The sequence below is a fragment of the Aplidium turbinatum genome, chromosome 17 (assembly GCF_918807975.1).
Source record: "Aplidium turbinatum chromosome 17, kaAplTurb1.1, whole genome shotgun sequence".
Taxonomy (NCBI): domain Eukaryota; kingdom Metazoa; phylum Chordata; class Ascidiacea; order Aplousobranchia; family Polyclinidae; genus Aplidium; species Aplidium turbinatum.
Genome location: NC_137488.1, coordinates 10,264,189 through 10,291,922, shown reverse-complemented (window position 1 = coordinate 10,291,922; position 27,734 = coordinate 10,264,189). Strand labels below are relative to the sequence as shown.

At 36.6% G+C, this 27,734-nt stretch overlaps 2 protein-coding genes across 3 annotated transcripts; one reads left to right on the top strand and one right to left on the bottom strand.

Moving 5' to 3' along the window:
• Positions 1-1,659: 1,659 nt before the first annotated feature.
• On the top strand, positions 1,660-16,322 carry LOC145786823 (docking protein 1-like). 2 transcript variants are annotated; one of them, XM_082598565.1, is made up of 11 exons: positions 1,660-1,830; positions 5,752-5,856; positions 6,115-6,231; positions 6,500-6,599; positions 6,940-7,090; positions 9,931-9,992; positions 10,416-10,505; positions 10,918-11,145; positions 11,262-11,535; positions 12,967-13,064; positions 16,300-16,322. In XM_082598565.1, exons 1-10 carry the CDS (start codon positions 1,747-1,749, stop codon positions 13,019-13,021), a joined length of 1,266 nt encoding a protein of 421 aa, XP_082454691.1. In that variant the 5' UTR covers positions 1,660-1,746; the 3' UTR covers positions 13,022-13,064; positions 16,300-16,322. The 2 variants fall into 2 exon arrangements, with proteins under 2 accessions (XP_082454691.1, XP_082454689.1); XM_082598563.1 differs by lacking the exon at positions 16,300-16,322 and having other exon boundaries at positions 12,967-15,475.
• Positions 15,360-27,388, bottom strand: LOC145786824 (nuclear receptor-binding factor 2-like). Its single transcript, XM_082598566.1, has 7 exons — positions 27,120-27,388; positions 26,525-26,650; positions 22,369-22,438; positions 20,839-21,038; positions 16,595-16,755; positions 16,368-16,438; positions 15,360-15,880 (listed from the first exon to the last, which is right to left on the bottom strand). The coding sequence occupies exons 1-7, from the start codon at positions 27,150-27,152 to the stop codon at positions 15,585-15,587; spliced, it is 957 nt and encodes a 318-aa protein (XP_082454692.1). The 5' UTR covers positions 27,153-27,388; the 3' UTR covers positions 15,360-15,584.
• Between the last annotated feature and the right edge of the window lie 346 nt (positions 27,389-27,734).

The window sequence follows — 27,734 nt, the reverse complement described above, 5'->3', positions numbered from 1 at the left end:
GCTGACTTGTTCATTTCCCCACTGTTTGAAGCTCACGCTTATTGATTGACTTCCATTCGCTATGATGTAACAATGCAGATGCATGTTTAATGTAAATATAATCTGGTGTAGCAGTCTTGTGGTTAACCACGTTCTTGAGCGTTATTGCGTTGAAAGGAGTTATATAGCGCCGAAAAACAACAATCTTAATAATAAGGTGGGTAGCACAACTTTACAGTTTATGTCCAGGTGCAGCTATAGACTTGCTTAAAGTAGTAAAGTAGACTAGTTAATTTGCCTTGTTGAAGTGTCTCGAAAAGTTTAGACCTGGATTCTCTGTGATTACTTGTCTATCACACGAAAACCATGAAGAGGACTTGTATAGGACAACAAGTCTGTGGATGCCACTGAAGCGGCACTCCACAAATTTCCTCCAAGTTTCCCGATATTGATACTTCACAATATTTGAGACAGGTTGGGAATCTCGGAGCTTTTTAGAAATTAAAAAATGTATCAGAAGCAACTTCTCAACAAATGTGCAGTTTATTTCGTGAAGACGACACCTTACCAATCATGTTTCTGAAGTGGCAATCCTTATACGATTGTACTTGCCTTTACCATGCATGTCTTGCTAGGCCGAATGTTTGTTTGGCACACTCAGATGGATCAAGACATCTTTAAGATCAACAATGACCCAAACCAGGCTAAACCACATGTGTGTCCTTAACGTACATAAAGAAAAAGTTGACCGTCTCAACAGAGAAAACTGATCGCAGAATTTATTACGAAAACATCAGTTTGAATAGATACGTTTTGTGGTTGAATTGTTGTATGTTAGTTTGTTTCGCTGTTTTCAGTTCTTTTGTTGGTTGTCATTTGATGTTTATGCGTATGATATTCTGATATAACTGCACCCCCGGTAATTTCTAAAACTTTACGCCTATGGGTTTGGGGCTTACAATTTTGTGCTATTGCTACAATACAAATCACTGATTTATTTTTTTTCTCACAATATCACGACAATACACTGGTGTATTACAAAGTGAAATGAGTGTGAAAGGAAGCAAAAGACCTTACAAGGTCACAGATAAACTTATTTTTGGCAATTGTGCTGGAAATCCAAAGAGAGTCTGACAATAAAAGTTTATTATTTTAATGTAAAACTAAGAGCTTTGCACTGATTTGAGATTCAGTTATCACACTTTTGCAATTTGGCTTCTTAAAAGAATGAGTTATGTAGTACATTTATCTAAGTGTTCAAAATCAAAATTACGTCAGCTCAAGTCTTGGTTATATATAATATAGTTTCACACGTTGGTAAGACCTGTGTATATATATAAGTTGCTATGGTTGTATGTTAGGTGCTTTGAAAGTTTTGCCCCAAAATAACTTTTGCAATCTGGCTTCTTAAAACAATGAGTTATGTTGTACATTTATCCAAGCGTTCAAAATCAAAATTACATCAGCTCAAGCTTGGTTATATATTCGGTGAGTTCCTAACCTCTAACCCCTAACCCCTCACCATAAAACGGCAATGATAATTAGGCTACGGTACCCGATAATTTTAAAAAAAAAATTGAAAAAATCCCCCGTTAAGGGATCGGACTCACCGAAACGGGCCATTCCGGTCAATATTAGCCTACTTTAATGAGATATTCATTCATGATTTGACAGGTTGTAAGTGTGGCCAAGAAACATCTGGCATTTATTTAGATTGTAGACGCAACATTTTGTTATTACTGAATTACATTTTTTTTGTACTCCTATATGCCTGAGTTACTACTGCGTGTTATGGAAGATGAAATTATTTCTGGTACATTGACTTACTTAAAGCCATCAACACTTGGAAAGGTAATGTACATATAGACTGGTTTTCCTTCTTAGGCAGCATTGTTTTACAACAGCAGTTGTTGATTGATTTAGTTTGTTTTAAAGGGGCTGAAAAGTTAAAAGTGTATGATGGCAGTCAAAGGCACAAGCCAGGTGCTAAAAAATTGATACACGCATCTAAATAATATAAAAAATACCTTCACTAAATAACAGTTCACCCTGATAGTATTGTGAAGAAACAGCTAATTATTCAAACAAAAAAATAAGGCCTAGCCATTAACTTATGTGATACGTGTGATTGTGTATTTGAGTAACCTTCAAGAACAAGAAGATAATAATATGCCTTTCTTCAGGTAGTTGATATAATCATTTGCAGACTACAACACTCAGCAAATGGAAACTTCAGTACCTCTTAATGTCAGTCATTGTCCTGTGGTAGGGTGTAATGTCCTCACAACTATGTAGAGCAGTGGTTCTTAACCGGGGGGGCGCGCCCCCCCAGGGGGGCGTGAAGCATCTCTCAAGGGGGGCGCAAGTTCTACAACAATTTCATTTTTTTAAATTACTTTAATGTCCTAGGACCTATTCTGTTCGTCATATTTTGTAGTTTATCTTATTTTATATTGTATTCAGTAATTCTTGCTTTATTAGGTAGACCAGAACTTTACAAAACTATTTTGCGCTGAATTCCTTCAGATTTATCAAATTTTCTCGACGCTGCTTCATTTTTACTTTTTTGTTCAAATTGCTTTTTTACCGTTTTATTTACTTAATGCTCGATCACCTTACTTAATATTACCGGTACTAATAATTGCGACGTTTTGGGCCAATTACCTTCCTGTTTACCCTGTTATCGCAACTCGGGCTCCTCGAATTCTAACAATGTTTGGATCCACGTATCTTTTGTGAAGCTGCATTTTCTGCTCTCGTTGCCATCAAAATCAAATACAGAAACAGGCTGAGAGTTGAAGGAGACTTACGTTGTTCAATCTCTGGCGTTAAACCTCGCATTAAAAATCTAGTCGCTAAGAAGCAGTGTCAAGTATCTCACTGATGTGTACAAAAGTACAAAAATGCAATTTTTTTGGTATGATACTTATTTAAAATCTAGGGGGGCGCGAGGCACATGACCATTATTGAAGGGGGGCTTGATGGAAAAAAGGTTAAGAACCACTGATGTAGAGCTTCTAGGATTAAATGTTGAAAGAGGCTGAATGCAAAGATAAAGCTTCTTTTAATGAAATTCCCTTAAAACAGCTATTTTCCATGCAAGATTAAAATACATTGAGTTTAAAATCATTGTGTTGTAAGACATTTATTTTCTTTCTGTATTGTCATCCTAGTGTTGCAGTGTGGAGTAAGCGTACATCAATACATCTGCTCAATGGGATGAACTTCAAAGGCGCCAAGTCACAAGGGCGATTGTGGCATTGCAATAGAAAGTCATGATAGTATCAAAGATCAAAAATATCATTGAGGCTATGTCATTCTGGACAGTTAGTTAAATTTATGCAGCACTGAAAAAGAGTGGGATGAGTATTGGGCAAATCCTACTCAACTTTCTGGATACAGTACCAAGTCATGATCCTCTAATGTACATAAGTAGCTTTACTATAACTAGGCCTACTCTAACAAAAAAATTTGTTTTGTACAACTGTAGCTGTAGCGGAATGGCCCGTTTTGGTGAGTCCGATTCAGTGAGTCCGATTCGGTGAGTCCGATCCCTTAACGGGGGATTTTTTCAATTTTTTTTTTAATTATCGGGTACCGTAGCCTAATTATCATTGCCGTTTTAGGGTTAGGGGGGAAGGGTTAGAGGTTAGGAACTCACCGAATCGGACTCACCGAATAGTAGCAGACCCAGCTGTAGGACATTAGGACAATGACATGTAGCAGCTTAAAATTCCTAACTTAAATACTGTTTAGAAATATTGCAGTTGAAATTTTCACTACAATATTGAGAAAATCACTTCATGCAAGCCTATATCAATGCAAACAAATATTGTTATTTTTTTATTACCACCTGCAGTTGTTATCAACTACTTTGTTTGTTTTTTTCGAGCAGTATGTATAAATTGTATAATTGTATATAATATTATAGTTATTGTCTCATGTTGACAACTAGTTTCATTTTAAAAATCGACTGAAAACACATGTTAATATTTGGGCAAACAAGCTCTCACTGTTTACACTGCTGCTTGTGTTGGGGCATTGGTGTCATTGTCCATTAGGTTAAGGTCATTGATGATTTCTGACAGTCTTTAACACTACACAAAAACTATTGACTGTTATTTTATGACTTGTGAAGTTATAATTTACTAATTATTATGACATTTTTCAATCTTGATACAGTAGTTTTATTGAAACAATAATGTTATTTTGTTTTATCTTCCTCTTCTCTCGTGTTGTCGCTATATGTCAGGGCATTCATTGGTTAGCCACTGCCTGGTGTCGTCATCGATGGAAACTAGGCCTTCCATACCATGAGGTGGTCTGTACAGCCGGCAATCCTTGATAATGTGGGCTGCCGTCTGCATTTCACCACACTCATAAGCAGCACTCTCTGCCAAGCCCTAGTGCAACATGTCTGCACCATAGTCCATAGCGTCCAACACCAGTGAGCAAACGGTTACGCCTTGATGAGGCAAGTCAAGATAGGCCATGGCCCAGCTGGTTCTCGGGTGGGAATCTGAATACTTGGCGAAGTGGGGATGTGCTGCTTGACCATTGTCCACACCATGCCGCGTGGCACCACTGTTTGCTAGGGCTTCCACCAGAGGCTGCCAGAAGGTCTTGTGCAGCGCGTACAAATGGTTTTCTTGATTTTAACCGCTGCTTTGGTGGATATCTCAGCGTGGTTGCATGTAGCAGATGGCCGGGGTTTAGGGCTTTACGGCTCAGGGAAAGAACAGCACGTTGGTGCCGTAGTGCAGCTGGTTCAATGTTTGTGAGGACAGGCAAGCAGTCAGTTGGAGTTGGACGGAGGCAACCTGTGACAGTTTGCAAGGAGTTGTTGATTGGCACATTGACAAGGTTAGTATGGGCGCTTCTGCACCAAGTAGCAGCACAGTATTCAGCAGGGGCGTAGACTAAGGCTAAACCACTTGTTCTTAGCACTGAAGGGCTAGCACCCCACCTTGTACCAGCAAGACGTTTCAAGAGAGCAGAGCGAGCTGTCACTTTTCCGCGTAAGTGTTCTAGGTGTTTGCGGTATGTAAGAGGCCGATCAAGTCGAACCCCAAGGTATATGGGTATTTTCTTTAACGAAAGCAAGTACCTCCACGTGGTCGTCCCCGCAAGTACCGACTCTGGGAAACTAAACTTGCTACAACTGTCGCTATAAAGTCCTTTTGTTTTATAATAAACTGAAATGTAAAAATTACAAAAGTAACAAACAATTTAGAATAAAGAAACCAAAACAGAATTTGTAGTTTTTAAATTTGAACCCGAATAAAAAGTACAAGTTTATTGTCTTGTACAGTGTAAGTATCAGGCAGTGTAATTAATGTGTTTCTATCTCACAAATTCTAGGATTATGCCTCTTCTGCTAAAGTTGTAATATTTTGTAAAGGTGTCTCAGAATTATCTACCGCACTGACATTGACATGCATTAGCAAAGCTAAGGAGCTTTTTTGTCATTTTACGCTTTATAAGTCCGTGGTGAGAACAAGTACAAGCATGTCAGTTCAATATCCATGAAAAGTATGGAGCTGTGTCTTAGCAAGACACGAAATAACAGGCTTCAACGAGGACTTACAGATTGACTTTCTGCTGTAGTTCATTTGAATCTTCAATCACTTTGCATCAGCCCAAACGTGACAAAAAATCACACATGCAATTATTAGTATTTTTGCTATATATTTTTTATAATGCAGTATTTATATATGTTTCTATGATATCACAGTTTTGCCACCTTTAATGTCTCATTAAATTTTGTTTTAGAAATGGAATAAAAAATGGGCGGCATTGTACAAACGTTCTGCTCATGGAACGCAACGTTTGGAACTTTATGACACAAAAGAAAGCTTTGAAAAAAAGGCAAAAAAGGTTGGCATTAGATTCTAGTGCACTATTAGGAAACTGTGTTATAGCTATGGAAGTTTTTTGTGTTTATTGTGTTACAAAAACTTTTTATCAGAAAATTATTCCGTTGTTTCTTGTGTAGAAATCCAAACGTTTTTTGGTTTTTTAGATTAAAACTACAAACAGTTGTAAGGAATTTTTAAGCAAAGTCCAATATGTGCTAGTTTTTAGTGAATTCCTGTTTATGCTGATACCCCATTACCCCCCTGCTTTGCATTTCAGCATGTTGTTGTCATCAGTTTGGAAAAATGTACCAACGTTGTTGATGATGTGATTCATGAAGGGAAAAGGAATGAAAATGTGATACGATTAAACTTTGCATCTGAAGACAAACAGCAGGTAAGTGCTATTTTATGAAAAACCAGGTTCTGATCTACAAAATTTCATTGTTCATGATTTCAGATGAATGAGACTGAAAGGAATGTTGAGAAAATAATGACATTCACCACAAAGCTGGCTGCTGCAGTACCGGTAAAATAACCTGTGATGAAATCATAGTTGTAGTCATGTAGTGGGTAGATGCCAGGTATTCGTGGGCCTTTAAAAAAGTATATAGTTTAGTTACAACATTTACTAGAACCGATAGTTATTGATATCAATTCTCCAGGTCTTTGCTTGGGACACATCCGATGAAATGGCAAAATGGTTCAAGGCAATCAGTTCCGTAGTGTTCACAAGCGATTATTCTATGGACGGCCATCAACAAAGTTAGTCATTTTTGAACCAAAATATAGACCTGGACAATGCGAATTTTGTTGAATATTCACGACTCAGTTTAATGCCATTGATGAGAAACCGAAATACCTCACAACAGCTTCAAAAACGCATGTCTTGTAGGCTTCACCAACGTTCGAAATGTTGTGCATTATATTAATTTTGTCAATGCGTTGCATCAGTAATTGAATACTGAAAAGTTTGGGTGTTCATCAGGACAATTATCGTTTCTAGCATCAGAAACGCATAGAAGCGCATCAGTAGTTAGTAGATATTACTGTATTAAGTTAACAGTTTAAAACATGCTGTTGCTTTTATATTTATTTTTAACAGTGTACGAAGTTAAGGTGAAGCAAAACGAAATCACAGTCAGATTGGATCTGGATGGTGTGTACCTTTTGTCTGTGACGCCTGAAGAAATCGATCTTATTGACCCTGTTTCAAGGAAGTCTGTCATAAAATGGCCACTGCGATTTCTACGCAAGTACGTTTTTGCAATGTCGAATGTTCAAAATGAAATTAACGAAATTGGTTACAATTTTCCTGCCCAATGTAAGTTGCGCGTTTGGTGGAATCAAGCGTTGAGAAATGTACTTGCAGTTGTGACTTGTTTACCTTTTAAATTCAAGAATCTGTTATCCGCTTTTTATATTTAATCTTTTTTGGTTTTCACAGCAACACATCCTCTGGTTTGGCATCGTTTTGATATTTATTTTTGAGGATGTCCTTCTATTTATCACAATATCTACGTCAGAAAATTGGTATATATGAAAATCTGAAATGAATGTCATTTTATGAACATGAATTCAATTCCTATAAAATCAGTTAGTAAAGCAACACCAGTACACAGCTAACTGAAAATTTCCTAAAAGTGCTTGCTAATTGTAATTTTACTCCACTACAATCAATTTGTTGAACGTTATGCGAAGTTCGTGATTGGAAATGCTGAGATTACTTCCTCTTCCAAATTGTTTTTTTTTTTACATTGATTTAACGTCTGCGTACGACTACTCGACTAGGCTACTAAAGATTAAATTCTAGATCATTGTGCAAAAACAAGATTGATTTTCTTCTTTGACAGTGCTGAAACGATAAAATAATAGAAACTTTTGATTGAATGAAACTGTAGCCTGCGAAATGAAAATATAAAATAAACACCAGCAACATTGCGAAAAATTTTTTGATCAAAGTCTCCATTGCATTTAGTGCATGGAATGCTGTGAACCTTGCTTATGAGAAAGTATTGAAACAAACCTTTTTTGGAACAAACATTCTTGACGTATCGCTAAAACGATGCAGGCTACGAATAGCTACTTTTATTTGATGGGAAATGACTATGACACAGATCCGCTAAAACTTTTCTTCACGATTAAACTTTGATAAAACTTTGTCATGCGCTGAATATTAGCATCGTCTTTATTAGGGCATGCTATTTGCAGCGCTGTCAAAATTAAATATGGATCTTCTACCATTCTATCAGGAACTGTCTGATTATGGTCATTGGTCATTTGATATCGACCAGTTTTCCCAGTCAGCAAGGTTGCTTTTTTCATTGTTGGGTGGCGTTGAAGCGCTGTAATAAAAGGCAGCTTTTGCTGGCCGTGACATTTACTTTTGCTTGAAATATGATCAAGTTTCTTCACAATTCTGCCAACTGATTTCGTTCGTTCAGCCATACATAAACCAACGTTGATGAGAATTCTAATTTTAGTCCTGCAGCTTAAAGCCTGGTTGCCATATTAGGATCGTGAACAAATCATAATAACCCTTGCACTAACCCCATAAGTTTCTTATGCCAGATTTATATGGGCTGAGGCAGATGATCGATAAGTTTTGTCACAGAGAATCTGTTGTGATTGAAGTTGTTTCCCAGACAGCAAAACCCGTCATTTTTAGATTGATTCAACGTGATTTCAATTTAAAAATGACTGGTTTTCCTGGTTCACCATAGCTGCATCACGATGAATGTACTTTGTATATATGCTTTAATGAGTGTGGCACGAAAAGTTAGCTACTTACAAGCCTGCTGAAAACGTTTAAGTTTTGGGCAACTTACTGTTTTACAATTTTGGTAGAGAGGTTGCTTTATTGAACCGCAAACAAAATCAAAAACCGTTATAGAGTTTATGATGACGTACATTAACTTGATGTAAAACACTCTGATTGGTTTTTCTGGCAATCCAGGAAATCCTCTGCAATTTTCGGAACGCCCACATTTCAAACCCGTTTGTTCTTTTAGTTATTTTTTTGTTGATTGTCCAGGATGCTGAACTATATTTAAAAATTGAATAAATGCAACACTTTTCTCTGTATCGAGTTGAAAAAGATATGTACTTGTTGCACAATGCACAATATTGATTTCATTTGCTGAAAAGCAGCTTTTGCTTCAACAATACGTATATTAAACTCCTTATCATCTTTTTGTGTCCCAGTTTATTGTTGTTCCAAAATATCGAAAACTTTTTCTTGCATTATAATTATTCCATTCATTTTAATTTGACAAATTGGAATGCCACTTTCTTTTTTCTTTGTGATTTATTTCCTTCTCATTTATTTACATTCCGAATTCTTTACTTCTTTCATTTACTTTGTTTTAACAAATTTTGCAGCTGTGCTTTCGAATCAGCTATTTTCATTGCTACTGATTGAAACAATTCACTAATTCAGTTTGATTTGTACTCTTAGTCTTAGGTATAGCTTATTTGCTTGAGATTGTCATCTTTGTGTAAAAACTAGGATGGTAGAAGTAGGTATTCCACTGTTCCTAGTAAAAACCTTTCAACACCATTTTAAACGCTTAACTCTTATAAAAATCGGAATGGCCCGTTTCGGCGAGTCCGATTCGGCGAGTGCCCTATTCGGCGAGTTCCCTATTCGGCAATTTTTTGAATTTTTTTTTTAAATTATTAGGTACCGTAGCCTAATTATCATTGCCGTTTTAGGGTTGGGGTTAGAGGTTAGGGTTGGAGTTAGGGGGTTAAGGATTAGGGGGTTAACGATTAAGAGGTTAAGGATTAGGGGGTTAAGGGTTAGGGGGTTAAGGGTTAGGGGGTTAAGGGGTAGAGGTTAAGGATTAGGGGGTTAGGGGTTTAAGGGTTAGGGAGTTATTTGAACGTTTAGCGACGTTAAAACGATGTAAAAGCGGCAATGATAATTAGGCTATGGTACCTGATAATTTTTTAAAAAAATTTCGAAAAATCGCCGAATAGGGCACTCGCCGAATCGGACTAGCCGAATTGGACTCGCCGAATCGGACTCGCCGAATCAGACTCGCCGAATAGTAGCAGACCCTATAAAAATAGAGTTCTTAATTTTGCTTTCCAGATACGGTCGAGATAGACAAGAGTTCTCTCTTGAAGCAGGGAGAAGATGTCCATCAGGACCAGGTAACATTCTTTAATTTTCTTTAAAATGATTGCCAATTTTTGGCTTAATTTCAAGACAGTGCATTTTGCATTTTACAACACAATTTAAATTTCCTTTGTCGCATGTTTAAGCTTTGGTAGACGTAGCAATCTGGGATAGGGAGTCTAGTGGGTTATTCAGGGAAATTAGAGACTCTTGATGGAAAGGTTTTTAGTGTAATATTGACTTACCAGTTTTTTTTTTGTAGTATTTTTCGTAGACCGAACGTCTCAAGCATCTTCCCAAAGCTTAGACGTCTTCTTTTCAAGCTTTGTTGCTTTGCGCAAAGCCAATGTAATGTGTAATGTGAAAGTTGTTGTAATGTGAATTGATAGCATTTTATGATGGACAAGTGCTTCACGTTACATGAACCCTTAAACAAACTTTTCGTCTTGTATTTTTAGGAATGTTCTATTTCATAACCGATCAGTACAACGCGATATTCCAAGAAGTAGAGAGCAATGTGAAAAGACTGGCCTCTCAGCCCCACCCAAGTACGTTAGCAATAAACTGGTATTAATAGTAGTCCCCGCTTATTAAGCCCATCTCGGGACCGGACGATTTAGGACCTTAGGCCTTAATGAACGGGAAACATTTTCTATTACAGGAATATATGGCAGTAGTTCAGGACCTATACAATTTGGGCTTAATAAGCGGGGACTTCTGTATATTTCTTCTAACACGTTAAAGAATGCTCTAAACGCAGTGTTCAGATCAGTCGTTTTTTTGTTGATGTAACATCTGCAGATTAATGTCATACGCAACGCATCAAATCGAAGGACAACTTGTTCCAGCTGAGATTGGTCAATTGATGTTGTACAATGTACTGTACATGTACTGTAAAAACCTACAGAGATGTCGTTGCTTTAACAGACGTCCAATCACGTAATCTGTTTTACCATACAGGGACCTCTTTCACGTCCAGTGAAAGTTCAGGAAATTCTTGCAGTAAAAATCTTATGGCAAACGATCGAAAGCCCCCAGGTCGAGTTTCCTTTCCCTCTGGTGGTTATGAGGATCCCTTTGACTTCCAGCGAGATTTCTCAAACAGTGAACCCGACGACTACACATACAATGAGCCTGTGAACGTGCAACCTCATCCAGTCGTCAAGCCAAAGCCCCGTACCCTTGCAGGTGACACTTTCTTGTTGTTTGCAAAAACATTTCCGATTGCTTCATCGCCTGTTTTAGAAAAACTGCTAGGCTGTACAAAAAGAGTTGTAAGGTAAATATTTCAAAATGTCTGACAGGAGGAAGTACTGGACCTAAAAAGCCACCGAGACAAATTCCTGCGAGCTTTGGCCACAGTGATGTAGATACCGTTTATTCGGATACTGTTCCTCCTACTGATGACAACGCGTTCGATGACGATTTAACTTCACAATACAGTCATTTAAATCTCGGCGCAACAGCTGCAGCAAAGCACACGGATTATGATTCAATTTCTTTCGCCCAACAATGGAAACCTGACTCCTGTTCTGCTGAAGATGTTGCGTATGCAACGACCAACACATTTTCCGCCAGGTCAGGTTATGTTAGTGATGTCTTATTTATCAATCATAGACGGAAGATACTTGCATTGCGTGGGTGTTTCGCGTGACCATGGTATTCTAAATGTGTGACAACCAGAGTGCCGCAATACAGTATGCTTAATGGTGTGTAAGATTTTTTTCTTCAGTGTGGTTCAAATGGACGCCCTTGATAGGGAGAAAAAAAAGCAGGGCTGTGGAGTCGGGCGACAAATATACGGTTCCGACTCGTTGGTTTACAACGGGCCGACTCCGGCATCAGTGTTGCCAGATTTTTCTGGAATTTTGTCCTTTTTCATTTTTTAAAAATGATTTTCAATAAATTTGTAATCAAAGTTGAAACGGCGACTTTCACAAAACTGACAAGAACCAACGCTTCTATTTTTAATAAAAGTTTGGAGCGCAATACAGAGAATAAGAAACAATATTTTGAAAAAGTGTATTGCAAAAAAACTGTATTGTTTATCGTTTTTTATCAAACTGGAGTCGAATGTTTTTTTAACGACTCCGACTCCGGACCCGCCGAAATAACACCGACTCCACAGCCCCAAAAAAAGGCAAGAGCAAATGAACAGTGCCTTGTTGAAGTCAAACATTCCACGACCTTGTGCAGCAGCAGCACATCCATTGATTATCCTAATGACACGTATTTAGATTCTTTTTTGTAATGGAGAACGGCATAATTTCAACCTTTGAGCGAAGAAAATAGAAACTTAGTTCATTTACAATAAAACTGAGTCATATTTTGATTAGGTGTGCTGTGCAAACATTAAAAGGAACATTAAAAATATCATTTGTTGGTTTAAATACGATCTTGGTACAAACAAAAATACTTCGGCGCTTTTCTAACCACCCACGTTGTTCCGATGACCTATGTCCTATATGCTTAAAGATAACTTGGTAACATCCAATACCTTGGCTTGAAATCACTCCTTTTTACATTGAATCAAAAGCTGTTGACGTCATACTACAAACTTAATGCTCGTTTTTCTCTGTGATGACTTGCAATAATAATCCAAGTCTGACTACATTGAATCGTGGTTGACTTTTTGTAGTATATAATTACCAGCATAAAACTGAATGTAAGATTTATCCTGGCGGCTTGTATGTTTTCATTGTTTCATACATTGTACAAAATATAACGATACTTCTCTCTTTCGTATGCTGTTCACATTGGTGCGATACTCTAGTTTTTTACGCCAAGGGGTAATAAAATATCGCATGTCAGCATTTTCTACTTTTCTTCACCTCTCCTACATAGCTCTATTTTGTCAACTAATGAAACAACATATTGAAGAACTCCTAACTTAATAACTTCCTTTTTTAATTCAACCTCATGCTTTCCAGGTACGTTATGATTCTTGTAATTATCACGTATCTTCATGCAATTGCTACGTCATAAACAAGAACATTGTTTTCATTTTAGAGGTAACGAAGTTTCCGCGAACAGTGATGCTGTCTACGACCATGTCAAACGCTAACATCTTCCGTCGAACATGCGCGAGTACAGACTGAACTGTTTAGGTGACATTTTTACTCTGTATTTTTTCCGAATTGCAACCTAAGGTTGATTTCACGCGAAGGTTAAAATGTTTTTATAGCAAATTGACAAACAGATTTTGAGAATCCCCCATGTTATCAATATCCTCGCATTGTTCATAGTACGACCACTGCTCTCGCAACTTGGGTCAACAAAAATAGTAGACTACTCGATCGTATACAATACTACTGTAGTTACTTTGCATGTAATGAACACGTTTTAAATTACTGTGCACTTTCTTGCTATCGGCTAGCTTGTTTTTGTTTTTATAAAGCAAACTAAAATCACCGCTTCCCTTCGATACTAAACACTATGCCAAAGCAGGCAAAACGAAAATTATTTCTGCTGTTGCAACACGGCACTTTTTGCATGTAATTTTGTAGCCTCAATTTTTGTTCGAAGGATAAACGCGAGATTACCTTATACGATTTTCTTTTGTGGCATTAATTTGATATCACATGGCGCCATTCTTCATGTTCGCTTTCCCCAAATATGAAATTGTTGCCAACTTCTCCAAGGCGGCGGTTCGGACACCCCCTTAAGGCGCCATATGATATCGAAGAAGCCTTTGAACATGGGGAATGATTTCATCGTGATCATGTGGGCGTTAAGTGTGGTGTACATACAGCGTGCATTGTTATTGCCTAACTTAGTTACTGTCAACCATAGCGATCTATATACACAGGCCTTGACAACGTGTGAACTGAAGGCCGATGTAATTTTGATTTTGAAATCTAAGCTAAATTTACTTTATATCCCTTTGAAATGATGGTTTTGAGAACCCAACTTGCCAAAGTGCGATCACTGAATCTCAAGTCACTGCAAAACTCCTAAATTTACGTTAAAAAATAACAAATCTTTTTCTATTACCAGTGGTGCCAGACACTTTTTGGATTACCAGCACGTGCCAAAACCTAGTCCATTATTTGTACGGTAAAATAGCACAAAAGTAGCTCAAAATCATACAAAGACTATATTTATTAACTAATACTCAAACTATTAACTTAATAAAAACAAAAAACAATAAGCTAACGTTTTCGGCTAATCATACAACCCTTTTCAAGCCTATAAGAAAAATATTTTTAAAAGAAATACTAAAGAATAATACACTATCGCAAACAAAATATGGATAAATCTAAACAGTTGAGAAACTTGCTTAACTAGCTCACACAAACTGTCAACTAAAAATTACGCAGCACAATGGGTCAAGTATTTGAGAGGTGAAATTAATTAATTGTTCAGAAAATTGTTCATATTTTGTTTGCGATAGTGTATTATTCTTTAGTATTTTTTTAAAAACATTTTTCTTAAAGGCTAGAAAAGGGCTGTATGATTAGCCGAAAACGTTAGCTTATTGTTTTTGTTATCTTAAATGTAGTGTTGTTGCTGGGTTACGTTTGTTTATGGTTCAAAAAAGTTACCTCTCTAGTCTCTACCCAAATTGTATTAACTTAAACTAGCGATTTTGGCTACTGACAGATCGGCCTTCAGTCGAATTTGAAGCTGCACGATGTCATGGCTTGTGTATAGCCTAAAGATCGCCATGCGGTCAACATGAATTCTGTGTCTTTATAAGTCAAATATTTTCACCGTGAATCAGTTCGTCTGCTCGTAATTTTCATGTGTAATTTGTTTTAATTCCTCGCTTTACGGATCTGGACAAACTTTTCTGAGCAACTGATTTGAATTTCTATTCGTAGGATATTATCACTACCGGTACACAAATCTCAACAATACTTTTCATATCTTTTCTTGTTATTGTCTGAGAAGATCTTTTGAAAAAAAGTGCAAAACCTTAGTCTTTGTGCTGGTGGGGGCCATCAGCATTGTTTCTGGTTATTAACCTTCTCCTCAAGTTTATAACTTCGAATTCGTTTAGAATTTCTGCTTTGCTGCCACCATGTTACCTTTTTCTATGACAATGATGTAACTGAATTGAATTTTCACCGTTCTTGTCAGCAGCCTTCAATTGGAGCTTAGCCTTGGTTGATTAATTGGGCCAGATTGCTTTGTTGCCTTAATATAACGACACAGCGGACACACAATCGTAAGATAAATTTAATTACTATAATCGAAAAAGTGCAATATATTATAATTGCTCGATGAAATTTGTCGTTCAGTTATTAATCTATCACTCTTGTAATGTGCCATTTTGAAATTATATTGAACTACGTTTACATTCCATGGCAGATCTTTATTGTCGTCCATGACGTATTTTTTGCGTCAATGTCTTTTATATGAAATGAAAATGCCTCAGTTGCAGAATATCTATGAGGAAGTTGCAAGATATGTATTTTATTACAGTACAATACATACTACAACCGCATTACAAAATCTGCAATTCTGGCAAACTGCACTCCTTCAAATTGAAAATAAAAAAATTTACTGCACATCGGTGTTTGCAGAAAAAGTACTTAAAGGTACACTTGGAACACTTGACATGCGCCAATAAATGACTTCAGAAGCAATTGCGCATACTTTTAAATAAATAAACAAACAAGGCATCAAGCGTCATCCACTTCTTGGTAACAAATCGAAGTGATAATTGTGCTGGAGGTCTCCTCACCCTTTGAAGTACAATTTGAAGGGGGGGAGTCGTGGTTTGTGGAAGAGCGATGAGATACCACGCGCTTTGATGACACATTATTACTGGACAGGTGAATTTCTGTTCCATCGGCGTCCTCTTCCATAGCCTTGCTTAGCTGATAAACCGTGAGAGGGTCATCGAAATGAAAGAAACTCTGTGGCTGTGCGAATTCACCGCCGTGGATAAACTCTGGGACTGTAAAACTGCCCAATGCTGCAAAACAAGAGTAACATATTGATTTGGGTTCGAAACAAAAAGATAATATAAAATACCGTTGTTTTGGTTCAATGGATTAAGTTAGTTATGCACTTCAATCTCGGAACGTAAAAAGCGCCTTGAAATTGTACGGCCGTCATCTTATTCAAAGATAAACTATTTTATGAGGCTTCGAAATCGACGTATATTTGCTTCGACTTAGAATCTTTTTGTTTAATTTCGTTTCAAATTTCATGAACACTTTGCTTCAGTCCAAATAAAATTTTATTCCAAACTTTCCTGGCCGTTAAGTTTGAAAACGCCGGTTGCTAATGAAGGTGCAACCAAACAAGCACCATAGACAATAGCCTACTAGATCTTACATGATAATTCAACAAACATTTATCAGCAAATTTACGGCTGTTCACTCGTTGCAGGTATTTGTGGCATGGACGCGCACAATCTAACCTGTTTCATCATTCACTTGCATAGAAATAGTACTTACGTTTGGAAACAGTGTTGCCAGATCTGTTCATCAGTTGACTTTCCAAGTCCTTTACATTAATTTTCAAGGACCTGCAACAACCATAAATTTTAATTTGTCAATAAACATCATACAATCAATAATGCGAGAATCTTAACTTCGGTAACTTGTCAGCACAATTCTACGTTATGTAACGTTGAAATTCAACAAACGACTACAGCAAGAACAAGGGCAACAATCAGTTTTACCTATTTTCGTTTTCAAGTTTTCCTTTTTCCTCCATCAGTGTTGTCACAAGCTCTTGCAGATGTTGATTGCGAACTTTCAGTTCTTCAATCACATCTCGGTCGGCCTTCGGGAACTTGCGGCATTTGCTCTCCTGCTCTTCACGCCGATCATTGTCAAGAAACTAAAATTGAAAAAGGGGTTGCAATCAAAATAAAACACGGAGTGACCAGATATAGTTTGTCAATAGAAGCTGATAGCAAGCTTCATCGGGCCATCATTGGTTTGGCATATTCAAATAGAACAGCAAAGTAAGGAACAGCCGAAGTTATTAGGAAAACCTTCACCCGACTGGGATACACGAAAAAAGGTACAATCAAAAAGCGCTAGTTCTGCTCTGGGGTGTGCGCTTGAGCAACGCATTACATGGACTGCTCTTCATTTAGCAACCCGTCGTCTGTTAAAAAAGTAGAATGCAGAAGCCTACATTATTACCTAAGCAGCAAATCAGTCACTTTTACATTGCATACGACTGCAGACGTTGAATCAATTGATTGATTGAATCTTTATCCGGACTGGGAAAGCTTCTTGCAGAGCTTAATCCTGGCAGTTTCGCATACTTGTAGAGGCTTTGAATCACTGACGCAGGCCCGGTCACCCAGATTGACAGCGTGAAGTTTCCTATTGTTGAAGTCTTGTTGCCGGGGAACTATTCCATCATAGCATCTTTTCACATATAAACTAGGTGGGCAATTGCCCACCTAGTCCCTTTGCTTGCCCACCTAGCCCTTTCTTTGCCCACCTAGTTTGAAACTAGGTGGGCAATTTTTAAGACCTAATTTTTGTTTAAGTTAGATCCAAGTTAAAGAATGAACAGCTAAATGGAAAGCTTCAGCATACATTTAGAACTTATCAACCTACCTTTGACTTTACTTATAATATCCTTAATGTTCCATTCAAGCAGATTGATTATCAGTTTGTGTTGTGAGTACCTCATATTTTGTGTGAGATTCTAAATGTCTGAATTACCGAAGTTTGTTTCCTGATTTTCATTAAAATAAAATACCATCAGCTCTTTAGAATCATCTAATTCTGCAAAGATTCAACTCATTGTACTATCTTAGCAGTTGTGTTTCATATACTGTATTATCATCGTTGTTTCTTTTATGGCTATTATCATAGTTGTTTCTTTTTACTTTAGTACAAGAGACCTCTGCAACTAAATGTCGCTAGATTAAATTTTATTAGATTACACAGGCCAACAAAAAAGATAAAAAATTTTGTGTCTGCAATGTAAGCTGTGATTTGGGGTATATTGAGGCTGCTGATTTCAAAAATCACAGATTTTACCCATCACATCATGTTTTGGAGATTTTTGCATGATATTTTTTCTCATAATTTTGGCTTTTTGGCCGAATTTTCTCTTACTGTTGCCGTTTTGTAAAGACCTTATGAGCCAATAGTGTTTGAAAATTTGTCATAATCATGGAAATGATTTTATTTTGTAACATTTGGAGATGTATGATGACACCATGACCATTGGGGTGACAGACCTATCTTCAGAAGGTACACTAGTCAGAAGACCCCCTAGCTAGATAGTCCACTGGTCAAAAAAGTCACATAGACCGTCTGGCTAGTGGACCATCTGTCTATGGTAGACCATCCAACTTATGTATCTTCTGTGAACTGTCCATAAACCACCCCTTACAGGCAGGGTTACATTCACGTTGTCAGTACCACTCCACTTTTGATATATAACATCGGTTATATCTTTTTTGCTGAACGTGGAGATTTAAGCTTATGTGAAACTTGTCTAATGTCTATAACTCATTCTTTTTTGAATTTTCATGTATTCAGATTTTTTCATATTATCAAGGTGTTAATTCTGTTTGTGGTGTGAATAAGTAGCAGGATGGCATCTTCAAGGAGAAAATGGGAAAATGACCCTGATGTTTTTTGTTACATATGTGGCAGTTATACTGTTCCTAACCAAAGGCAAACCATAACAAATTTTGTGAAACAAGCATATCTTGCATACTTCAAAATTCACCTGGGTGATCAGGACAAATCATAGGCTCCACATACTGCATGTAAAGCTTGTGTGGAAAACCTAAGACGATAGATCAATGGAAATCCTAAATCAACTCACAACATTCACGAAAATCATGCAAGCGAAAGTTTGTCCCAGAGTAACGTTTCCAAAACTGCATGTGAATTTCCTTTTTTTTGTAGAACTGAACCTATTTTTAAGTGTCTATTCTATTCAATTTCTACAATTTTATTTTTCTTTGCTGGCGCAAACATATAGCGAATGACATTACAAACACACAACTGTAGCACCAACAAAAGGACAAGATGGCAAAATCAAAAAGTTTAAAATATGCATTGGAGATTTGCACAGCCACCAAACCTACTTAACACGAAAAAAATAGCCTACTCTTGTAAAAAAAAGAACGTTGAACGTTTAGTGTTAGCAGATAAACTTTGAAGAATTGGGTACAAGTTACCAGACGTCAATAAAATAAAAAAAATAAAACAGGTCTTGAAATACCTCAATGTTTTCATTAATATTATATTTGTATGTCTTGTGTAGACTTTAGACTTTATCGTGATGAATTTAGACTTTATCGCAGACCTTGTTGACGAAAAAGGGTTCAAATTCCATGAAACGCCATAGCAGTGGCGTAGCCAGGAAAAAAATTTGGGGGGGGCCAAATATTTGATGAATTGAAGAGAACGACAAAGTGTTTGATTTATGTGCAGTGGCGTATGCACGTATGTGCACCTGATGTGCAGTGGCGTATCCTGGTGGCTTGAGCAAGGGAAAGCAATGAAAGTGGTGGGGGTTAAAGCGTGCCGAAGGCACGCGTTTTCTAGGGGGGTCCGGGGGCATGCCCCCCCGGAAAATTTTTGCAAAATTACACTTGAATATTGGATTATAGCGCTTTCTGGAAACACTTTTAGGGTAATATTTGTATGAAATTTATTAGCAGATAAACAGCTAATAACTTATTAAAGGTAGCTCTTACACACGAACCGGCAACATCTGCGGCTAAAATTAGAGAACACAAAAAACTCAGCTACAGAAAAACCTAACAGAGTAAGCCATTCTGAAATTGCTTCCACAAATTAGTTAAAAGAAACGTAAATCCAGTAAATTTTACGCGATTTACGATTTGCAAAATTTATTGGTGTCTTTCTGTGTGTCTAAAACAAGTCCTTGGGGTGTTAATAGCCAGATGTCTTGGAAAACGTTATAAATTTCTACAAATTTGATTATATTTTCAACAAAGGGCTCAACTTCGAAATCCAAACTTCGAAAATTGGGGGGGGGCCATGGCCCCTTTCGCCCCCCCCTGGCTACGCCTATGCGCCATAGTCTACCAATACAGATCAGGAGTTGATTTTACCAATTTTTACCAAAAAAGCATACAGATATCATGAAATCCTGATGTGATACAAAAAATCTGATGTGATTTTTGAATTCAGCACCCAAAATATACCCTAGAATGACATTTACTATGCTGACACAAAAAGTGTGTTGGCTTGTGTTATTATTTATAAAATATTGTGGGCAGGGATGAATATAGGAATCAATTATGGGTCTCAAATGTTTAGTCTAGGTATAATATGCCTTTTTACCAACAATTTGCCTGAGAAATCTACATTTTTAAGCTTGCATAATTTACGCTAGGGAAAAAATGCCCTTTTCCCATCATTTAGGTGCGAAAAGTGCCCTTTTTAACATAACTCTCGCGCTAAAAGTGCCCTTTTTTTTAATTTGCCCACCTAGTCCCAATTTGTGAAAAGATGCTATGTATTCCATCCATTAGATGCTGCTGAATGGAGAGCAGTCCTTAGCGTGCCTTGCTCAAGCGCACACAGCGCAATGTAAAAAACGACTGATTTGCTGTCTGGGTAGTGGGTAGTTGCTAGTATTAATGGCAACGAGACGGGTCCGATTGTATTAGCACAATTTAATAGATTTATGTAACTTTTTCGTATTAAAGCCAGTTCATTTTCAATCTATCCAACGTTTTTTTACAGCTTATTGGTTTGTTATCCACATACATTCTTCTGAAGGAGTAAGTCCCTATGGTAGCAACAACAATCATGCTTTTCACACCTTTCAAATGAAGGTACAGTAGTTTCTAAAGCAGATTTTTTTCACTTTAATCTTCTTAAAAACTCTTTTTGTTTCTAGTATCTGCAGGCCATACAAAAGCACTAACAATGACAATGTTGATAAAAATACGTCACAGAATACCTGCAGTAAGGAGTCAGGTTCCCTTTCTAAAGCAGACATTCTCGCATAGATGCTTTTTGATGGAAGCTGGTGTACAACTGCACTTTCTTTTTTAACGGAAGGCCCATCCGAAACATCTTCGGATAAAAGTTGATTCCTCGGTATATCAACGTGTTTTAACCTGTCCATTTCTTCGCTTTCGTAATCACACTTTGGTTGCTCTGGAAGAATGATATGTTACAGCTAACCTATGTATGAACAGCCGAAGCGTCACCACTCCTCCGACTTGTTTCTTCCATTGATGACGATTACAAACAGAAAACTGACGTCATTGTTTGAATAATGTATATGGAGGTTATGTAAATTGGAAGTCTTGTCACGTTAGAAGACCGCTAATAAAATGGAACTAAAGCGTAAACAAACCAAATGTAGAGAGAATTGACAAGTTCACTTAAGGATCAGGACATGCAGCTCTATTGTCCTATTCTAAAATAGTTAGTCAGACGCTCTCATATAAAACATGAAATAAAAGAATACCACTTTAATCACACCAACTCGCTCGGCACAGAAGGTTTAAGTCAATCTTTCTTAGCATTTTGGGGAAAGTTTATAACTTTTGTATGAGAAATTAATTACAGTAGCTATATTGCAAACAATAAAACATTGCTGATATGGACTGGCTGTTGTTATTTTTTTGAGATGTTTCTCCAAGACATTGATAAACAGTACAATCCACGAAGAGATTTGACTTCGGCATAGCATAACTATCGTTTATCAGAAAGTGGCGTAAGGGATTCAACGAGAAAATCTTATCTTGAACGGAAAAGCCTCATTGAAAGTTTAATACTGGTAGTTTTGCATACTTGCTGATAGTTTGAACTTCTGGTGCATGCTCAAACAGTGGAGTTAATAGTGTTAAGTTTCCGCTTGTTGCCTAAAAATTATTTCATACTTAGAATAGTTGAATGAAGATTTGTCTTTTAAAAGTTTAAGTGCGTTGCTCAACTGCACACCTAGAGAGTTGAACCATCATTGCTTGTTCTTCCGATTTCTTTGTTTGCAGATTCGGGTGTTCAACTCTTCATGCACTGAGCTAACTTGCCCAAAACACTCCTTCTGCTACGTATAGTAGTAGATTTTCTACCTTAAAAATATTGTGTGCACATACGCGCTCTTCAAGCAAAGCTACTGCCAAACTATATTTTTATGTGCTCAATGCTTGTTATAATCACTCAGGTCTGCTATAGCATGCAAGATGAATTAAAGAAAGCAAATACGCATTATGCAGTGAGCTATTTTTTTTTTCTGATCACCCACCATCTGAAAACTAAACACAAATAATGCAATGTCAGAAGACTAAGTTTTATAAAAGTTGTGCTTTCAGTTTCAAACTGATATGCAACTTACGAATCAAGATTTCATTTTATCACATACCATGTCATTTTACACAACAATTATAAACATAGGTTTAGGAAAACCGTAAACAACTATACATCATCTTGCAACAATGATCAAATTCTCATAAATATACAACAGTACATCACTTCTTACCAATTGTCTTTTCTTTTAGCAGTGATTGTGTGACATAGAAATCGTATTGCATTTGTAGAACAGGTAAGCACTAAAACAAAGAATGTAAAACTAAAATGATTGAGGTTATCTGGACCATACCCCAATGTTTAAGACATGAGGATTGAGGAATAGAGCTAAATGATAATACCACTGCACTAGGGTGCATAAAATGGATATACTGTAGTATACTATTCAAGTGAAGTATAAATAGGAAACAGCACATCAAAAACCTTAACCCTTTGACCACCAGCGCTCATATTTGAGTGCAAGTCTGAAAATACAATATCTTGCCAACAGTGGGACCGTTGATGTTCGTTTGAACAAAAGTTAATGCTATGGAGAAGAAAACAGTTATCAAAAAAGTATGATTTCTGCTTAGATTGTCTTGAGATTCGGGGCTGGTGTACAAGTCTCCGCCCTGGTCATAAATGTTATGACGTAAATATGCGTCAAAGATTGGAATCGACAAAGACATATAGGGTGAAGTGTATGAACAGCAAAACATAGGTGAAGTAGTTTCACCCTATATTTTTGATCAATTCCAATGTATGACATGGTATTTTTGACCAGGGCGGATACTTGTATACCAGCTCCTGAGATTTTTGCTGCCGAACTTAGACAAAAAACTTTGCTTGGATTTTCCTGCTTCAAACAATTGTTATTCAGCATTGCCGCATATATTTTCAACATTTTATTAAATTTTTGTACCAGGGCGAAAAACTTTGCTTAAATTTGGAGGTAAAGTGGGAAAAGTATAAAAAAAACATAAGTTTGTCAAGGTTAAGAATTAACAATTTTTATAACCATATAAAACATTGTTTTTACATTTCTAAAAAAAGAAAAAACTCCTCTTCAACATATGAGTGGGGATATTGAGATGGGATCCATACATGAGAAATTTTAGGCCAAGAAACTTGTGATCACTCATAGAGTCATAGTAAATTTTTGGATGCAGTTAAAGGGTCATTCCAGCTCAATTCACCCAGTGCTGTTAACACCACCATCACCGATTTACATCAAATTTGGTTTGTGGTTAGGTTTTGGGCAAAAACGCATAAATTTTAAATTTTATCAAAATGCGGCCAGTGGTTTTGGAGATATGGCCCTGTGAAATTTCGTATTTTGGGGGAAAATTGGGGTACCCGGCTTATTTCAAAATGCCATTTCTCAGCAACCACTGGGTGTATTTTAATGAAATTGGTGTCATTTTGCAGGAAATTGGTCAAGGATTTCATTTCTGTGGTTAATTTTCAAAAATAAGCATGTTTAGGGGTAATGACCTTTTGACCTTTGCTTTGACCTTGATTTTGACCCTGTGGATCACGTGATACAAAAAACTTGTCTACATGAAAAATATTCCTTGATACCATCTCTATAACATATGAAAAAATGGGAGAGGTAATATTTTTAGTTTAGCCATAGTTTTCATTCAAAGAGGACAATATCTGTGAAATTTTCATAAAATCCGGTTAGCTTAAACCTTATATTGTTGAATAATTCTTGCTGCTCTTGCAACAACAGTGTACCAGCTTCATTTTTAATATGAGAAATTGATTTCGCCATACTGTTATAGCATGGTCAGTCTGATAAGGTATATCGTTATCCATAGGCGCCGAGTTTTCAAAATAGCTGGGCGGGCGAACACATACTGTCACGTCATTAAGGTTATTTTGTGCGTTTTACAAAAGGGCGATTTTGCTAGGTTGTTGGGCTAGCCTAGTTTTACATTTAAGTCTATGTCTCCTCTAACACGATTTGGAAACAAGTAATAAATATAATTGGTACGCAACAACGTCTGGTCCTGGTAATTCAGTTCCGTATATTTTTTGTGATTGGTATGTGCGGGTTGCGGGACGAAACTTGCGAGTTTAATATCAGTGACGTAACAAACGCAACTGTGATGATTGAGACGACAAATTTAGAGCATTTTGGCAGCAGAGTTAATTGATAACGTTGTTTGGGAGAAAATTACTCCTTTGAAGAACAATGCTACAGTTTTTACACCGATTTAACATCTGGCGATGTTAAAACGATGTAAAAGCAGTGGAAATTGCGGTCAGACTTTTGCCGCAAATGAACTTCCTCACAGGTTTGCGCAATTTACTTGATTTAAAGCACTGGGCTACCAGTAGCAGAGTGGAGACAAACGGCGCGGCTGGACACTTTTGCTCCTTTAACGGCGAATCAATGTTGTTTGACGTTGCATGAATGTAACAATAGCAATAATTGACAAAAACTAATCGCTTAATTAGTAGGTCTAGTAGGGCCCAACATACAAGGAATTCAATTTTTCAATGTCAAGCCTGACCGGATTTTAAAGCTTGCAAAGAAAAATTGAAAAAAAGATTCTCGTTGGCAAAGACAATAAAAGAAACACTAAAATTCCATAGATTTGTTCCGATTTCTGAAACAAAGTTATTCGCGTACAAACTCAGTGCTCAAAAAAATCTGCCTGAAATAGTGTCAGTGAGATGAAGACCTTGCACTTGAAGCATTGAATGAACCTATCAACATCGCAAAACAGACATATGTGTGCTGACTGCTGTATATATGATTATGAACCGTGGATAGGTTTGGTGAAAGACATTTCTGATGAGTTTGGAGACTATCATGTAAACTTTATGCATCCTCATGGTCCAGCCAGAATCTTCTACTGGCCTACCTCTGCTGATAAATGCTGGATCGATATTAATAACATTGTTTGTATCATTGAAACTCCTTCCATGATTGCATCTGGCAGATGTCGTTACACTATTTCCAAAAACGATACAATTAAACTTCACAGGTTGTGTAAAAACTGGTCAGCTCAGTGATTGCTGTCTATGGAAAACTTTCAGAACCTAACATTTTGTCTGTTGTGTCTTGACTAAACTGTGTCATTTAACTCATTTTTATGCAGTATTAATTGGGAGCGTTTATGTATTACATCATCAGAATTTGAGATATTTTACCCCTTCCCCCATTTGCCATCATTTCCCAATGTTATAAGCTTATTTTACAAAAAAAACAAACACCCCTCATCATCATTTTGGACCCATTCTTTCTGATGATGCAATGTGCATATCGTTCCATTTGTACATACCACATATGCTATTTTTGAAGGTGATTTTAAGAAAATTTGTTGAAAAATCATGAGACATGCAAACTTTGAGTGAAAACTATGGCTAAAATAGAAATATTACCTCTCCCATTTTTTCATATGTTATAGAGATAGTGCCAAAGAATATTTTTCATGTAGACAAGTTTTTTGTATCACGTGATCCACAGGGTCAAAATCAAGGTCGAAGCAAAGGTCAAAAGGTCATTACCCCCAAACATGCTTATTTTTGAAAATTAACCACAGAAATGAAATCCTTGACCAATTTCCTGCAAAATGACACCAATTTCATTAAAATACACCCAGTGGTTGCTGAGAAATGGCATTTTGAAATAAGCCGGGTACCCCAATTTTTCCCCAAAATACGAAATTTTACAGGCCCATATCTCCAAAACCACTGGCCGGATTTTGATAAAATTTGAAATTCATGCTTTTTTACCCAGAACTCACACACAAACCAAATTTGAGGAAAATTGGAGATGGTGGTGTTAAAAATTTCATTTTTTTTGGGTGATTTGATGTGGAATGACCCTAAAGGGTTTTAAATTACAAAAAAAAACGAAGGAGATATTTTGTTTTGAAAACTTGAAAAATAAGTTATAAACTTCAGGCTAATTAAAGATGTATATAATTTTTAAGATAAACTTCTTTGCACTGGAAAAATGGTTTATCGTCACTCTTGGAGAAACGGCACACATTTTTTGTTCCATGGCGACCTGCATACACACTACACAGGCCAATGCCAATGTGTATGTATATAAGCTTCAAGATTGACTGGAGGCTGATCTGCTACGTTTGATAGTCATACTCTTAACATAAAACTAGTTTTGTGGTGATTTGAGATTCAGTGATCAAACTTTGGCAATTTGGATTTCAAAACTATCCTTTCAAAGAGGCCTGTGGATATAGGTCGCCATGGTTTGACTATATCAAATCTAATTCATACACTAATTATATTTCTAAAAAATAATGTAGTTTATTCATATATTAAAATTAGAGCAAAAGAAAGTTAAGAAAATGTGCTACAATACTTCTCACATTAATTGAGTAGGAAGCCTCCATAGCCTTTGCAATATGACAACTTGCATCTCTGTAGCACTGAGCAGCTGATTTTCTATCTCCATTGAGAAGAAACTGATCAGCTTGGCGTTCACAAAAATGTGCCTACAAATGACAACTTCACAATGAATCATAGTTAAATACATCTGTAGCAAACAATATGTTTTTACAAAAAAGTTTTCTACATATGCAAAATGAATCAAATACATGACAACAGTAGCACAATTGCAGGCTATATGGGATATAGTTTATAATCTAAATCAAAATAGTTTGTTGTAGCCTATTTTTCATATAACAAGAGACACAGACAGGCAACATGTATGATGTATCATCATATTAGGCCTAAACATTTGTCCAAGTACTTTTTAAATGAAGTGGCTATGCACTGGTCGTCATGGTTTTGTACAAAGCATTTGTTGCCAGGGCATGTATTGTCAGGGTTAGAGTAAAGGTCTTAATCTCTAACGTTTTCTCAAATTAAGGAAAAATTCTCTATCTGGCAACACTAGTGTCATAGACATTGTCATGCCTTAAGATAACATTAAAGTTGTTGACACTCATTGCTTTGCTGTACCATATTAAGAGGTTTTTCTTGAAAAACTTGCATTCTTCCAATGGATGTCACAGTTCACAACAGAAAATACACGTGCCAAAATTTACAAGCTTAATACAGTATGTATATATTACTTTTATCTAAACAAAAGCATTTTAAGTTGTATTGAAAATAATAAGAAATTGACTACATTTATTGCATCTAAAACATATCCAGGTTCATGGAAAGTTCAATTCAGTTTATTTTGTTCTGTTGGTGAATACACTAAAATATACAAACACACAAATAATAATTGGAAGACTGAGTGCATTTATGGAACTCTTTTACATATGCAAATTGCAAATAGACATCTATGTTTACAATTAATAGTTTAACGTCTTGCACTCTTGCTAATGGTTTATAAAATTTATGAGTAATTAATTTATAGAATCCTTATCCTCAGCCAGAAAGATTTTCTTTAGAAGCTTAATCCTGGCAATTTCACATACTTGGGGGATTGAACAAGTGACAAAGGCACAATTAGTAACATCAATAAAGTGAAGTTTTCACTTTTAAAACAATAACATTTTTTTATGATGAATTTGTTTGAACTGTACCCAACAAAAACAAATGTCAACAATTAACATTTTATAGCAA

What these genes read in the sequence shown, in the direction of transcription:
- LOC145786824 (XM_082598566.1), bottom strand. Translation starts at nt 27,152, where the DNA reads ATGCAAGTTTTTCAAGAAAAACCTCTTAATATG. An exon ending in AACCTGACTCCTTACTGCAG is followed by an intron (nt 16,756 to 20,838) that starts GTATTCTGTGAC and finishes TTTCAATTTTAG; the next exon opens with TTTCTTGACAATGATCGGCG. An exon ending in TGGCAACACTGTTTCCAAAC is followed by an intron (nt 15,881 to 16,367) that starts GTAAGTACTATT and finishes CTTGTTTTGCAG; the next exon opens with CATTGGGCAGTTTTACAGTC.
- LOC145786823 (XM_082598565.1), top strand. Translation starts at nt 1,747, where the DNA reads ATGCCTGAGTTACTACTGCGTGTTATGGAAGATGAAATTATTTCTGGT. An exon ending in AGCCATCAACACTTGGAAAG is followed by an intron (nt 1,831 to 5,751) that starts GTAATGTACATA and finishes ATTTTGTTTTAG; the next exon opens with AAATGGAATAAAAAATGGGC. An exon ending in CCACTGCGATTTCTACGCAA is followed by an intron (nt 7,091 to 9,930) that starts GTACGTTTTTGC and finishes TTTGCTTTCCAG; the next exon opens with ATACGGTCGAGATAGACAAG.